The 14952-nt window shown below is 47.8% G+C and overlaps 1 protein-coding gene across 1 annotated transcript in view; it reads right to left on the bottom strand.

Annotated features, from left to right (window-relative positions):
- Positions 1 to 369: 369 nt before the first annotated feature.
- The window catches only part of LOC110487788 (cyclin-J), a 41376-nt gene continuing 26793 nt past the window's right edge, over positions 370 to 14952 (bottom strand). Inside the window, exons 4-6 of the mRNA XM_036943393.2 lie at positions 7394 to 7693; positions 4313 to 4472; positions 370 to 3725 (exon numbers count right to left, since the gene is read on the bottom strand). Coding sequence (XP_036799288.1) covers positions 3197 to 3725; positions 4313 to 4472; positions 7394 to 7693 — 989 coding nt within the window. The 3' untranslated portion in view covers positions 370 to 3196. The remainder of the gene's footprint in view (positions 3726 to 4312; positions 4473 to 7393; positions 7694 to 14952) is intronic.

Below are 14952 nucleotides of genomic sequence, written 5' to 3'. Positions count from 1 at the left end.
CCTCCAGTGATAATCCAGTGATCCCATCGGAAGCTATAGTATATGTGAAAAAATATAAATAATGGACAATTGTTTTGGAAGGAATTAATTGGATGGTAATGTTTCACTGTGTGACGTCTGTGCGTTCACATTCATAAAACACTCTTGTCTTGAGTGTGATGAATAGGCCTCTATGACAGAATGTCGTAGAACACAGACCACGCTGAATGATGAATGAGACGAGGGGGTGGAGTGCGAGGACTGAAGAGTTGATTTGTAGAAAAATGTCTGAGGGACACTTCATATTCCTCCCCTCCAGTTTAAGTCAGCTAGACCAGGGTTTCTGCCCCCCCCCCCCCTCCCCACAAAAACAAACACCAACTCAGTGAAGATATTCAGTTTGTTGTTTATTTCAATGGCTCATCTGATAAAAGAAGCCCCTTTATCAACAAAAATACTGGGACATTTCTCATGTCCAATGAAATGACAAGTAGTGTGGTTGTTTGGTATCAGCACAGTTCTGTGTACATAGACAAATGCACAGTATCGCTATAGCAACATGTGCAGTACACCAGTCAAGGCTGCAATATGCAACATAGTTATGTGTTCAGAGCTATCTGCTTTCTGGCAGCAAGGACCAACATGGAGTTAAATCACAAAATAATGTCAAAGAATAAGTCCTAAAAGATGAACCAGTAGTGAGGGCTAGACAGTGATGGCTGTGAGAAAAGTTCTAGCCATAAACAGAATGAATTATTCTAATGCTATGGTTCTACCAACAAAAACAGCTTGAGACCTCAGTGAGAGAAGTAGCTTTTTAGTGAGGGAAGAGAGTACTTTTACTTAAAACAGTCTTATTCAATAGGTCATAACGTAGCCAAAACTAACTAAAAGAAAAGCTTATTTAGTCCCTCCCTGTGTCAGTCTTCTTCCGTTTGGTGCCTAATGAATATGACCTAGTACTCCACTTCCGTTTGGTGCCTAATGAATATGACCTAGTACTCCACTTCCGTTTGGTGCCTAATGAATATGACCTAGTACTCCACTTCCGTTTGGTGCCTAATGAATATGACCTAGTACTCCACACCGACCGCATCCATCTTTATTAACACAGGAAGAACAAGACTAAATAAAATGCACTTAAAAAAAAAAAAAAAAAAGTATACAAAGTTAAAAGGAAGAATCCTTTTGTCTATAAAAGTAGTGATGACCATACAGTGAGTGGGATTGACAGTTCAGAAGAGATTAGTCAGGAAGATGCATTTGGTTCCTACTAAGCCCTTCATTCCATTTGTAGTAAAATACTAATCTAGACGACAGTAAGGTATGTTTATGCTATAAAAAGTTGACACATTTCAGATGCTTGCTAAAGACAGGCTTCACAGTGTTCAATGAAAGTGTCTCAATATCTAAGCCCAGAACATTGAGAATCAGAACACAGCCTTAGTAGTATCAGCATAGTTCAAGTATGAAAACTGTTGGGGACAAGGTACAACCATAGTAAAAATGTACACATTCAAAGCATACTGACAGAAAAGGACCAGAAGTTAACACTGTTGCAGATAGAAATGTGATTTCTAGAGCTTCCATCATTCCCTGCTCTGCACAACAGATAGAAACGTGCTGTTTAGATCAGTTATGGGCATCTAAACATTCTGTAACCTTCCAACTGTCCTTCTGAGTGAGCCCCCGATTTAGATTTTTGGCCATCGCCACGGTAACCAGCGAGACCGCCTGTGACGCAGAAGGGGAACCTGGATGTGTTTACGTTCCAGCAGGAAGTGTGGGAAGCAATTAGTGATAAGCTGCAGATGGGCTTGTGTGTGTTTCATCGACCGCGAGGTCACGCATTCCCACAGGATGCAAACAGTGTGTTTTATATATCTTAGTATGTCATTTAAAAAAGGCAGGTCCTCTTCCTCTGGGAGAGAAGGGAGAAACCCTCCCGGGTGCCATGCTAGCATCTACTTAAAGCACACGAAATAGTAAGAAAACAGCTGATTGGATATCCTCAGCCTAACAACCTGAGCCTGAATATTCAGTTGCTATACAATGGCTTTTTACATTTAAAATAACAAATAAAAACGTAAAAAGTGTGTTTCACACCGGTATAAAAAACAAAACAAAAACAACCAAGGAAAACAAAAATAAAGCAACAACTTAAATTAAAAGTTATGCCACGTTTCATTGGCATCGTATTCAAGTAATCTGTTACATCAAGTCCCTGATACACGCTGTGGTTCATGGAAACAAGTCTTCAGCTCACACAGAACCATCAGTTCATATAGAAGGCAGCAGCATGTCATTATGTACTCATAAACAAAGTTCCAAGCATAGAACTAGAATGCTACACTAATACACTCTCTCGCTCAGAAAAGAAGGAGGATGGGAAGAGAACCAATACATGACAGGTATGTGAACTGCGGAATTCCTCTGCAGTGACAGAACAATGAACTCTGGCCTCCCCATCCAGCCATTGAGGATTATGGGTAGGAATACTCAGAGGGCTCCCTGTAGCACTTAGTGACATAATCAAGTTATTCACTGTCATAAGAGTGATATAAAGCCGACACACACACACACTCACAGCAAGTGACATAGCATCTTCAACTCACTGGTATGTCTGCTTATAACAAGTCATACCACTGTTCCCAATTCAGCAGCTCAAAACTTTAATTTACTGGCCTATTTCTCGTCTTCAGTGGAGTTGATTACAGTGAGAGAGATCGAGCAGCACTTCATCTTCAGCTGAATTCACAGACAGAAATCACTCTGGTCAAAACACAGGAGGCACTGAGGAGGAATCATGCTGCATAGCCTCTGGTTCACAGTGATAACAGCATCTTAACCAGGGACATACCGTGACCATTCTACAGTGTTTTAATGCTTCTGCCTTGGCTTGGTTCCTGTGACGTGATTAGAACACAGTGTTCAACATCAGTCAGTGGCGTCATGTCAGTGTGATGACTTCCATGGGGTCATCGGTGCCCTTCGACCTTTGCTTGCGTTTGAGCAGTCTTTCTCTCCGTCTCTGTCTGAAGGTGGGGGGCGCGGGGCAAGGGGCGGCCGAGGAGGGGGGCGGGGTGCTGATGGAGAGAGTGAGGAGGTCTGCCAGGGACTGGAGAGGAGGAGGAAGTAGTGATGGGAGAGGATTGTAGCGCTCCCTGTCCCTGGCTCGGGGTGGTTTGCTGTTCATCCTCTCCTCTGTCTCCTGGCGTCATCTGTCGAAGCAGCCCGCTGCTGTGAAGGTGTGGTGGGGGCCCACGCCCCCCAGGTACCCCCGGCTGTAGGCCATGCTGAGGCAGTGTCTCGGCTCCGCAGCCAAGGCTACCTGCATGGAGATGGGGCCCTGCAAGGCCAGCGGTGCCACCCGAGCCCCAGACTGCAGCCCCGAAGTCAGGCTAGGATAGGAGGGGAAGGCCCCTGCTGTGGAAGTCATGGTGTTGGCCCCGGTGAGCAGCCCCATCCTGTGGCTCTGGAGGAAGTCCTGGGACATGTTGACTCCAGCAGGCTCCAAAGCCTGGGAGTCGGCTAGCGCGTGGAGCTGGGAGGGGGAGAGGTGTGGGAAGCCCACTGGGCTGGGCTGGAAGAAGAGCTGCTGGGGGGTGGAGGAGGTAGCTGGTCTCTGGATGGCTGGGACCGGGGAGAGATGGGAGAGAGGAGGGTGAGACTGGAGAGAGGCGGATCGAGACAACGGAGGGGTGGATTTGGGTTTGTTGGCCTCCTTCACGTCGCTGTCATGTGCACTGTGGAAGAGAGACAAGAGTGTGCAATGCTGTCATCAAGGCAAAGGGTGGCTACTTTGAAGAATCTCAAATATAAAATACATTTTTATTTGTTGAACACTTTTTTTGGTTACTACATAATTCTGTGTGTTATTTCATAGTTTTGATGTCTTCACTATTATTCTACATAGTAGAAAATAGTACAAATAAAGAAAACCCTGTGCATACAAGCATTCAAATTGGTCTCAGATGTGTGTGTGTGTGTGTGTGTGTGTGTGTGTGTGAGAGAGACTTACAGCAGTATGAGTTTGATGCAGTGTGTGAGGTGGCCCCAGGTGTGTGTGTGAGAGAGAGAGAGAGACTTACAGCAGTATGAGTTTGATGCAGTGTGTGAGGTGGCCCCAGGTGTGTGTGTGAGAGAGAGAGAGAGACTTACAGCAGCATGAGTTTGATGCAGTGTGTGAGGTGGCCCCAGGTGTGTGTGTGTGTGTGTGTGTGTGTGTGTGTGTGTGTGAGAGAGAGAGAGAGACTTACAGCAGCATGAGTTTGATGCAGTGTGTGAGGTGGCCCCAGGTGTGTGTGTGTGTGTGAGAGAGAGAGAGACTTACAGCAGCATGAGTTTGATGCAGTGTGTGAGGTGGCCCCAGGTGTATCCAGTCAGTAGATGTAGAGACGTGGTCCAGCTAGGAGAAATCTGGAGACAGATACGAGACGCCGCTACGCACGCTGCCGCCACCTGAGACGGCCGGAAACTCAGGAACGCATGGTCTAGAGGAACACAGAGACTGTTAGAAATGGTCTAGTCTCTAGAGGAACACAGAGACTGTTAGAAATGGTCTAGTCTCTAGAGGAACACAGACTGTTAGAAATGGTCTAGTCTCTAGAGGACCACAGAATCTAATCTCTAGAGGACCACAGAGACCATTAGAAATGGTCTAGTCTCTAGAGGACCACAGAGACCGTTAGAAATGGTCTAGTCTCTAGAGGAACACAGACTGTTAGAAATGGTCTAATCTCTAGAGGACCACAGAGACCGTTAGAAATGGTCTAGTCTCTAGAGGAACACAGAGTCTAGTCTCTAGAGGACCACAGAGACCGTTAGAAATGGTCTAGTCTCTAGAGGACCACAGAGACCGTTAGAAATGGTCTAGTCTCTAGAGGACCACAGAGACTGTTAGAAATGGTCTAGTCTCTAGAGGAACACAGACTGTTAGAAATGGTCTAGTCTCTAGAGGAACACAGAGTCTAGTCTCTAGAGGACCACAGAGACTGTTAGAAATGGTCTAGTCTCTAGAGGACCACAGAGTCTAATCTCTAGAGGACCACAGAGACCGTTAGAAATGGTCTAGTCTCTAGAGGACCACAGAGTCTAATCTCTAGAGGACCACAGAGACCGTTAGAAATGGTCTAATCTCTAGAGGACCACAGAGTCTAATCTCTAGAGGACCACAGAGACCGTTAGAAATGGTCTAGTCTCTAGAGGACCACAGAGTCTAATCTCTAGAGGACCACAGAGACCGTTAGAAATGGTCTAATCTCTAGAGGACCACAGAGTCTAATCTCTAGAGGACCACAGAGACCGTTAGAAATGGTCTAGTCTCTAGAGGACCACAGAGTCTAATCTCTAGAGGACCACAGAGTCTAGTCTCTAGAGGACCACAGAGTCTAGTCTCTAGAGGACCACAGAGACCGTTAGAAATGGTCTAGTCTCTAGAGGACCACAGAGACCGTTAGAAATGGTCTAGTCTCTAGAGGAACACAGAGACTGTTAGAAATGGTCTAGTCTCTAGAGGAACACAGAGACTGTTAGAAATGGTCTAGTCTCTAGAGCAACACAGAGACTGTTAGAAATGGTCTAGTCTCTAGAGGAACACAGACTGTTAGAAATGGTCTAGTCTCTAGAGGACCACAGAGTCTAGTCTCTAGAGGACCACAGAGACCGTTAGAAATGGTCTAGTCTCTAGAGGACCACAGAGTCTAGTCTCTAGAGGAACACAGAGACTGTTAGAAATGGTCTAGTCTCTAGAGCAACACAGAGACTGTTAGAAATGGTCTAGTCTCTAGAGGAACACAGACTGTTAGAAATGGTCTAGTCTCTAGAGGACCACAGAGTCTAGTCTCTAGAGGACCACAGAGACTGTTAGAAATGGTCTAGTCTCTAGAGGACCACAGAGTCTAGTCTCTAGAGGAACACAGAGACCGTTAGAAATGGTCTAGTCTCTAGAGGAACACAGACTGTTAGAAATGGTCTAGTCTCTAGAGGACCACAGAGTCTAGTCTCTAGAGGACCACAGAGACCGTTAGAAATGGTCTAGTCTCTAGAGGACCACAGAGTCTAGTCTCTAGAGGAACACAGAGACTGTTAGAAATGGTCTAGTCTCTAGAGCAACACAGAGACTGTTAGAAATGGTCTAGTCTCTAGAGGAACACAGACTGTTAGAAATGGTCTAGTCTCTAGAGGACCACAGAGACCGTTAGAAATGGTCTAGTCTCTAGAGGAACACAGAGACTGTTAGAAATGGTCTAGTCTCTAGAGGAACACAGAGACTGTTAGAAATGGTCTAGTCTCTAGAGGAACACAGAGACTGTTAGAAATGGTCTAGTCTCTAGAGGAACACAGACTGTTAGAAATGGTCTAGTCTCTAGAGGACCACAGAGTCTAGTCTCTAGAGGACCACAGAGACCGTTAGAAATGGTCTAGTCTCTAGAGGACCACAGAGTCTAGTCTCTAGAGGACCACAGAGACCGTTAGAAATGGTCTAGTCTCTAGAGGACCACAGAGTCTAGTCTCTAGAGGACCACAGAGACCGTTAGAAATGGTCTAGTCTCTAGAGGACCACAGAGTCTAATCTCTAGAGGACCACAGAGACCGTTAGAAATGGTCTAGTCTCTAGAGGACCACACAGACTGTTAGAAATGGTCTAGTCTCTAGAGGACCACAGAGTCTAGTCTCTAGAGGACCACAGAGACCGTTAGAAATGGTCTAGTCTCTAGAGGACCACAGAGACCGTTAGAAATGGTCTAGTCTCTAGAGGACCACACAGACCGTTAGAAATGGTCTAGTCTCTAGAGGACCACAGAGTCTAGTCTCTAGAGGACCACAGAGACCGTTAGAAATGGTCTAGTCTCTAGAGGAACACAGAGACTGTTAGAAATGGTCTAGTCTCTAGAGGAACACAGAGACTGTTAGAAATGGTCTAGTCTCTAGAGGAACACAGAGACTGTTAGAAATGGTCTAGTCTCTAGAGGAACACAGAGACTGTTAGAAATGGTCTAGTCTCTAGAGGAACACAGAGACCGTTAGAAATGGTCTAGTCTCTAGAGGAACACAGAGACTGTTAGAAATGGTCTAGTCTCTAGAGGAACACAGAGACTGTTAGAAATGGTCTAGTCTCTAGAGGAACACAGAGACTGTTAGAAATGGTCTAGTCTCTAGAGGAACACAGAGACTGTTAGAAATGGTCTAGTCTCTAGAGGACCACAGAGACCGTTAGAAATGGTCTAGTCTCTAGAGGACCACAGAGTCTAGTCTCTAGAGGACCACAGAGTCTAGTCTCTAGAGGAACATTATGATTCATTATATTAAATTGTGACAAGCACAAGAGGCTGCACATATTCCTAAGTCCCTCTATTTTTTCCTTCCCTCCCTCATCCCATCATCCCTCCATCATCCCTCCATCATCCCTCACCTTGCAGTGACACCTCCAGGAAGTAGTGTGTGTACTTGTCCATAAAGGTTTTGGTCTTGGAGAGGGAGGAGAGAGGCCAGCCGTTGTACAGGTCTCCCTCCTGCACCGAGGCCTGGAGGTAGTAGTCTATGAAGTGGGCCGGGGTGGGCATACACAGGTTCCAGCTGAACGTCTCCAACAGCAGCAGCTCCATCTTGATGAGGTCTCTCTTGTTGAGAACAAGGTTCAGAGAACACATGAAGCCCAGGGAGTTGAGCTGCTCCAACTTAGGTACCCGGTCCTCCCTCTCCTCAAACTTACCTACAGGAGAGAGAGACAGACAGAGACAGAGAGAGACGAACAGAGAGAGAGGTTAGAAGGCAGGCTATAGAAAAGCCTTTTAGGGCTGACCCCATTTAGTGGACTGGTCCATTGTTTGGTCGACAGAATTCTTTAGTCGAGCAGTAGCAACAAAAAAATATCATGATGCTCCTGTCTGATTGGCTCCTGTCTGAGTGGACTGATCCATTGTGGAGGCCGTGGGGATGGAACAGTCCATCAGTCTAAGTCATGTGGTAATGAAATTGTATAAGGTTATTACTTAAGAACAATGGTGTAACACTAATAAAAATTATATTTTATAACAAATGCACCTAATCCCGCTTTTGGATTGTGGTCGCAGTCCTTGTTTGTAAAACACATCAGGTCACTGTTGAATTGCTGCTTTTTCCTAGACCATGTTGCGAAGTGCATAGTAGCAAAGTTAACCAGCATATTGGTGTTGAGAACAATTCAGTGGAGGCAGCAGCAGAATGAGATGAGAAAACAGCCCCTGTCCTATGGTCTAAGAAAAGTGAGAACTGAAGAAACCCCAACTTTACTCTAGAATCAATAGCCTAAATGTTCCTGGCTTTATTAAATCATCCATATCTCCAGAAATAAGACAGATCCTGATCCTGTTACCTGTTTGATTAACAGTCTATTGATTCTGTGAGCAACAAGTCTCACACAACCACATGTCGGATAAACAATTCCACAAATTCGTCTGTTAGTCTTAGTCATGCTGTAATAAAAGGCTTCTCGTTTGACCAGCCTCTCCGGTATGATTTATCAGTTGATTAAGTGTTGTTTACACTGTTCCAAATGTTCTGATTTTATTTATTTATAATAATAATCCTCTGTTTTCCTTGATCTCATCATCATCATCATCGTCAGTCTTTTTAGGACGTGGCTGGACTTGATTGGGCGTTGTAGTAGAATAACAAAAATACTGATTTATTTGAAAACAAAGCCTTTAAAATCCCTCAACCTGCGTCTGATCCCTCATCCCCTCTAGAAGCCAGTAACTACAGCAATATCTTTATCACCACTACCAGCAGCAACCTACTGACCAGAACCCTCACTACCAGCGGCAACCTACTGACCAGAACCCTCACTACCAGCAGCAACCCACTGACCAGAACCCTCACTACCAGCAGCAACCTACTGACCAGAACCCTCACTACCAGCAGCAACCTACTGACCAGAACCCTCACTACCAGCAGCAACCTTCTGACCAGAACCCTCACTACCAGCGGCAACCTACTGACCAGAACCCTCACTACCAGCGGCAACCTACTGACCAGAACCCTCACTACCAGCAGCAACCCACTGACCAGAATCATCACTACCAGCAGCAACCTACTGACCAGAACCCTCACTACCAGCAGCAACCTACTGACCAGAACCCTCACTACCAGCGGCAACCTACTGACCAGAACCCTCACTACCAGCGGCAACCTACTGACCAGAACCCTCACTACCAGCGGCAACCCACTGACCAGAACCCTCACTACCAGCGGCAACCCACTGACCAGAACCCTCACTACCAGCGGCAACCCACTGACCAGAACCCTCACTACCAGCGGCAACCCACTGACCAGAATCATCACTACCAGCGGCAACCCACTGACCAGAATCATCACTACCAGCAGCAACCCACTGACCAGAACCCTCACTACCAGCAGCAACCCACTGACCAGAACCCTCACTACCAGCAGCAACCCACTGACCAGAACCCTCACTACCAGCAGCAACCCACTGACCAGAACCCTCACTACCAGCAGCAACCTACTGACCAGAACCCTCACTACCAGCGGCAACCTACTTACCAGAACCCTCACTACCAGCAGCAACCTACTGACCAGAACCCTCACTACCAGCAGCAACCTACTGACCAGAACCCTCACTACCAGCAGCAACCTACTTACCAGAACCCTCACTACCAGCAGCAACCTACTTACCAGAACCCTCACTACCAGCAGCAACCTACTGACCAGAACCCTCACTACCAGTGGCAACCTACTGACCAGAACCCTCACTACCAGCGGCAACCTACTGACCAGAACCCTCACTACCAGCGGCAACCCACTGACCAGAACCCTCACTACCAGCAGCAACCCACTGACCAGAACCCTCACTACCAGCAGCAACCCACTGACCAGAACCCTCACTACCAGCAGCAACCTACTTACCAGAACCCTCACTACCAGCGGCAACCCACTGACCAGAACCCTCACTACCAGCAGCAACCTACTGACCAGAACCCTCACTACCAGCAGCAACCTACTGACCAGAACCCTCACTACCAGCAGCAACCTACTGACCAGAACCCTCACTACCAGCAGCAACCTACTGACCAGAACCCTCACTACCAGCAGCAACCTACTGACCAGAACCCTCACTACCAGCAGCAACCTACTTACAAGAACCCTCACTACCAGCGGCAACCTACTGACCAGAACCTTCACTACCAGCAGCAACCTACTGACCAGAACCCTCACTACCAGCGGCAACCTACTGACCAGAACCCTCACTACCAGCAGCAACCTACTGACCAGAACCCTCACTACCAGCAGCAACCTACTGACCAGAACCCTCACTACCAGCGGCAACCTACTGACCAGAACCCTCACTACCAGCGGCAACCTACTGACCAGAACCCTCACTACCAGCGGCAACCCACTGACCAGAACCCTCACTACCAGCGGCAACCCACTGACCAGAACCCTCACTACCAGCGGCAACCCACTGACCAGAACCCTCACTACCAGCGGCAACCCACTGACCAGAATCATCACTACCAGCGGCAACCCACTGACCAGAATCATCACTACCAGCAGCAACCCACTGACCAGAACCCTCACTACCAGCAGCAACCCACTGACCAGAACCCTCACTACCAGCAGCAACCTACTGACCAGAACCCTCACTACCAGCAGCAACCTACTGACCAGAACCCTCACTACCAGCAGCAACCTACTGACCAGAACCCTCACTACCAGAGGCAACCTACTTACCAGAACCCTCACTACCAGCAGCAACCCACTGACCAGAACCCTCACTACCAGCAACAACCTACTTACAAGAACCCTCACTACCAGCGGCAACCCACTGACCAGAACCCTCACTACCAGCGGCAACCTACTGACCAGAATCATCACTACCAGCGGCAACCTACTGACCAGAACCCTCACTACCAGCGGCAACCCACTGACCAGAACCCTCACTACCAGCAGCAACCTACTGACCAGAACCCTCACTACCAGCAGCAACCTACTTACCAGAACCCTCACTACCAGCCTGTCCACTACCATTCTAGACATTCTCTTCTGAACTTTCCATAGCAACAGCCCTTAGGCCACAGTCTCACAAGTCTAAGTGGCCAATGAGCACCAATGATTTTGCCTTTAATCCACAAACAGTCCTTCACTTCCTTTCTCACCCCCACTACCAGCAGCAACCCACTGACCAGAACCCTCACCACCAGCGGCAACCTACTGACCAGAACCCTCACTACCAGCAGCAACCTACTTACCAGAACCCTCACTACCAGCAGCAACCCACTGACCAGAACCCTCACTACCAGCAACAACCTACTTACAAGAACCCTCACTACCAGCGGCAACCCACTGACCAGAACCCTCACTACCAGCGGCAACCTACTTACCAGAACCCTCACTACCAGCAGCAACCTACTGACCAGAACCCTCACTACCAGCGGCAACCTACTGACCAGAACCCTCACTACCAGCGGCAACCTACTGACCAGAACCCTCACTACCAGCGGCAACCTACTTACCAGAACCCTCACTACCAGCAGCAACCCACTGACCAGAACCCTCACTACCAGCAACAACCTACTTACAAGAACCCTCACTACCAGCGGCAACCCACTGACCAGAACCCTCACTACCAGCAGCAACCTACTGACCAGAATCATCACTACCAGCGGCAACCTACTGACCAGAACCCTCACTACCAGCGGCAACCTACTGACCAGAACCCTCACTACCAGCGGCAACCTACTGACCAGAACCCTCACTACCAGCGGCAACCTACTTACCAGAACCCTCACTACCAGCAGCAACCTACTGACCAGAACCCTCACTACCAGCGGCAACCTACTGACCAGAACCCTCACTACCAGCAGCAACCTATTGACCAGAACCCTCACTACCAGCAGCAACCCACTGACCAGAACCCTCACTACCAGCGGCAACCTACTGACCAGAACCCTCACTACCAGCGGCAACCTACTTACCAGAACCCTCACTACCAGCAGCAACCTACTGACCAGAACCCTCACTACCAGCGGCAACCTACTGACCAGAACCCTCACTACCAGCGGCAACCTACTGACCAGAACCCTCACTACCAGCAGCAACCTACTGACCAGAACCCTCACTACCAGCGGCAACCTACTTACCAGAACCCTCACTACCAGCGGCAACCTACTGACCAGAACCCTCACTACCAGCGGCAACCTACTGACCAGAATCATCACTACCAGCGGCAACCTACTGACCAGAACCCTCACTACCAGCGGCAACCCACTGACCAGAACCCTCACTACCAGCAGCAACCTACTGACCAGAACCCTCACTACCAGCAGCAACCTACTTACCAGAACCCTCACTACCAGCCTGTCCACTACCATTCTAGACATTCTCTTCTGAACTTTCCATAGCAACAGCCCTTAGGCCACAGTCTCACGAGTCTAAGTGGCCAATGAGCACCAATGATTTTGCCTTTAATCCACAAACAGTCCTTCACTTCCTTTCTCACCCCCACTCACAGTGAAAAGGGGAGAGGGAGGGGGAGGAGTCAGGTTACTCTGGCATATTTCCCTAAAACACCTAATAAACCTCCGGGTTCTTCTATAAACCCGTTTCTTGGGTGGGGGCATGGCATCCTCAGGGCAGAGAAAACTGACGTGAGGGAGATGACAACTAGGCCTAACGTCCACAGAAGTATGACTAAATGTATGTTGAGGAAATATGTACAATGTCCATTCATAGACAACTGACACACAATGGGACATTGTTCAAAACAAAGAATGGACAAGGTTACCAACACATCCACACACACAGAAGACGACGCTCAAACACAGTCACCCTCCCCAGGGTTTGGAAGGACCGTGCCACAGTCAAGACTAGAGTATTATTGAAGAAGTCCTAAAACCCAACAACTTGGATTAACAGTCTATGGACAAAAATGTACACACCCTTCTGGATCTCAAAATATCACAGAGGTCGTAGGTCAAAAACAACACTGGCTTTGACCGCAGCACTATCATCATGGCAACGAAGACAGACAGGAGAGTTGAAGGGGAAGGAGGTTTGGTGTAATCCACCTTGAAGAGTGTTTAGTCCTTACGCCATCAAACTGGCTAGGTCTCTCACCCTCTTCTCTTTCTCCCTCCCCACTCTCTCAATTCAATTTAAATGTAAGGGCTTTATTAGCATAGGAAACATGTTAACATTGCCAAAGCAAGTGAACTAATAAACAAAAGTAAAATAAATTTACAGTAAACATTACACTCAGAAGACTCACTGAGTCTGTACATAGTCAAAGCTTTATTTTATGTTGGGTCAGTCACAGTGGTCAGGTATTCTGCCACTGTGTACTCTCCGTTTAGGGTCAGTCACAGTGGTCAGGTATTCTGCCACTGGGTACTCTCCGTTTAGGGTCAGTCACAGGGGACAGGTATTCTGCCACTGTGTACTCTCCGTTTAGGGTCAGTCACAGGGGACAGGTATTCTGCCACTGTGTACTCTCCGTTTAGGGTCAGTCACAGTGGTCAGGTATTCTGCCACTGTGTACTCTCCGTTTAGGGTCAGTCACAGTGGTCAGGTATTCTGCCACTGGGTACTCTCCGTTTAGGGTCAGTCACAGTGGTCAGGTATTCTGCCACTGTGTACTCTCCGTTTAGGGTCAGTCACAGGGGGCAGGTATTCTGCCACTGTGTACTCTCCGTTTAGGGTCAGTCACAGTGGTCAGGTATTCTGCCACTGGGTACTCTCTGTTTAGGGTCAGTCACAGTGGTCAGGTATTCTGCCACTGTGTACTCTCCGTTTAGGGACAAATAGCATTCTAGTTTGCTCTGTTTTTTTTGTTAATTAATTGACACATAGGAAATAATGATCTTATTGTTTTCTCATGATTTGATTGGGTCTAATTGTGCTGCTGTCCTGGGGCTCTGTAGGGTGTGTTTGTGTTTGTGAACAGAGCCCCAGGACCAGCTTGCTTAGGGGGGACTTCTCCAAGTTCATCTCTCTGTAGTTGATGGCCTAGTTATGGAAGGTTGTGGAATTTAACTTCTCTTTTCTGGAGTTTGATAATTAGTGGGTATCGGCCTAGTTCTGCTCTGCATGCATTATTTGGTGTTCTATGTTGTTTAAGTCTCAATTTGATGTTTGTCCCATTTTGTGAATTCTTGGTTGGTGAGTGGACCCCAGACCTCACAACCATAAAGTGCAATGGGCTCTATGACTGATTCAAGTATTTGTAGCCAAATCCTAATTGGTATGTTGAAATTTGTGTTCCTTTTTATGGCATAGAAGGCCCCTCTTGCCTCGTCTCTCAGCTCGTTCGTGGAAGTTCCCTGTGGCGCTGTTGTTTAGGCCAAGGTATGTATAGTTTGTGTGCTCTATGGCAACAGTGTCTAGATGGAATTTGTATTTGTTGTCTTGGCAACTGGACCTTTTTTGGAATGCCATTATGGTTGCCGACAGATCTAGGTGCTGCGGTAGGCCCTCCTTGGTTGGGGACAGATCTAGGTGCTGCTGTAGGCCCTCCTTGGTTGGGGACAGATCTAGGTGCTGCTGTAGGCCCTCCTTGGTTGGGGACAGAAGCACCAGTAGACGTTTGACTTCAGATTCTCTCCCCTCTTTCCCCAACTCACCCCTACGCTCTAACTCCCTTCCTCCCCTTTGTCTCAAGGCCAGCCAACGCAGTGTGTGTTCACACACAGTGTGAGTTTTACTGCTGATGTTGTAGCCTGCCATTAACCCTGAAAAGGAGAAACAGAGAACCCAGCCAGCAGCCAATCACCCCAGCAGACGATAGCAGGTCTCAGGGGGCAGTTAACACATAGGCTGTAATGGCATCTCACAACCAGAACAGGAAACAATAACTGCTGTTCTGTTCACTCCCACCCAGCCCACTCCAGCTTAGACCCAGTGTCAGTCTACACTTTCCCATTCACCATCATATCCTATAGGCTAGTAGTCTAGTCTGTCTGCTGGACTCCTGTGTCC

Source organism: Oncorhynchus mykiss, chromosome 14, assembly GCF_057628025.1.
Source record: "Oncorhynchus mykiss isolate SJ-2025 chromosome 14, ASM5762802v1, whole genome shotgun sequence".
NCBI lineage: Eukaryota > Metazoa > Chordata > Actinopteri > Salmoniformes > Salmonidae > Oncorhynchus > Oncorhynchus mykiss.
This window is presented reverse-complemented; position numbering and strand designations above follow the sequence as displayed.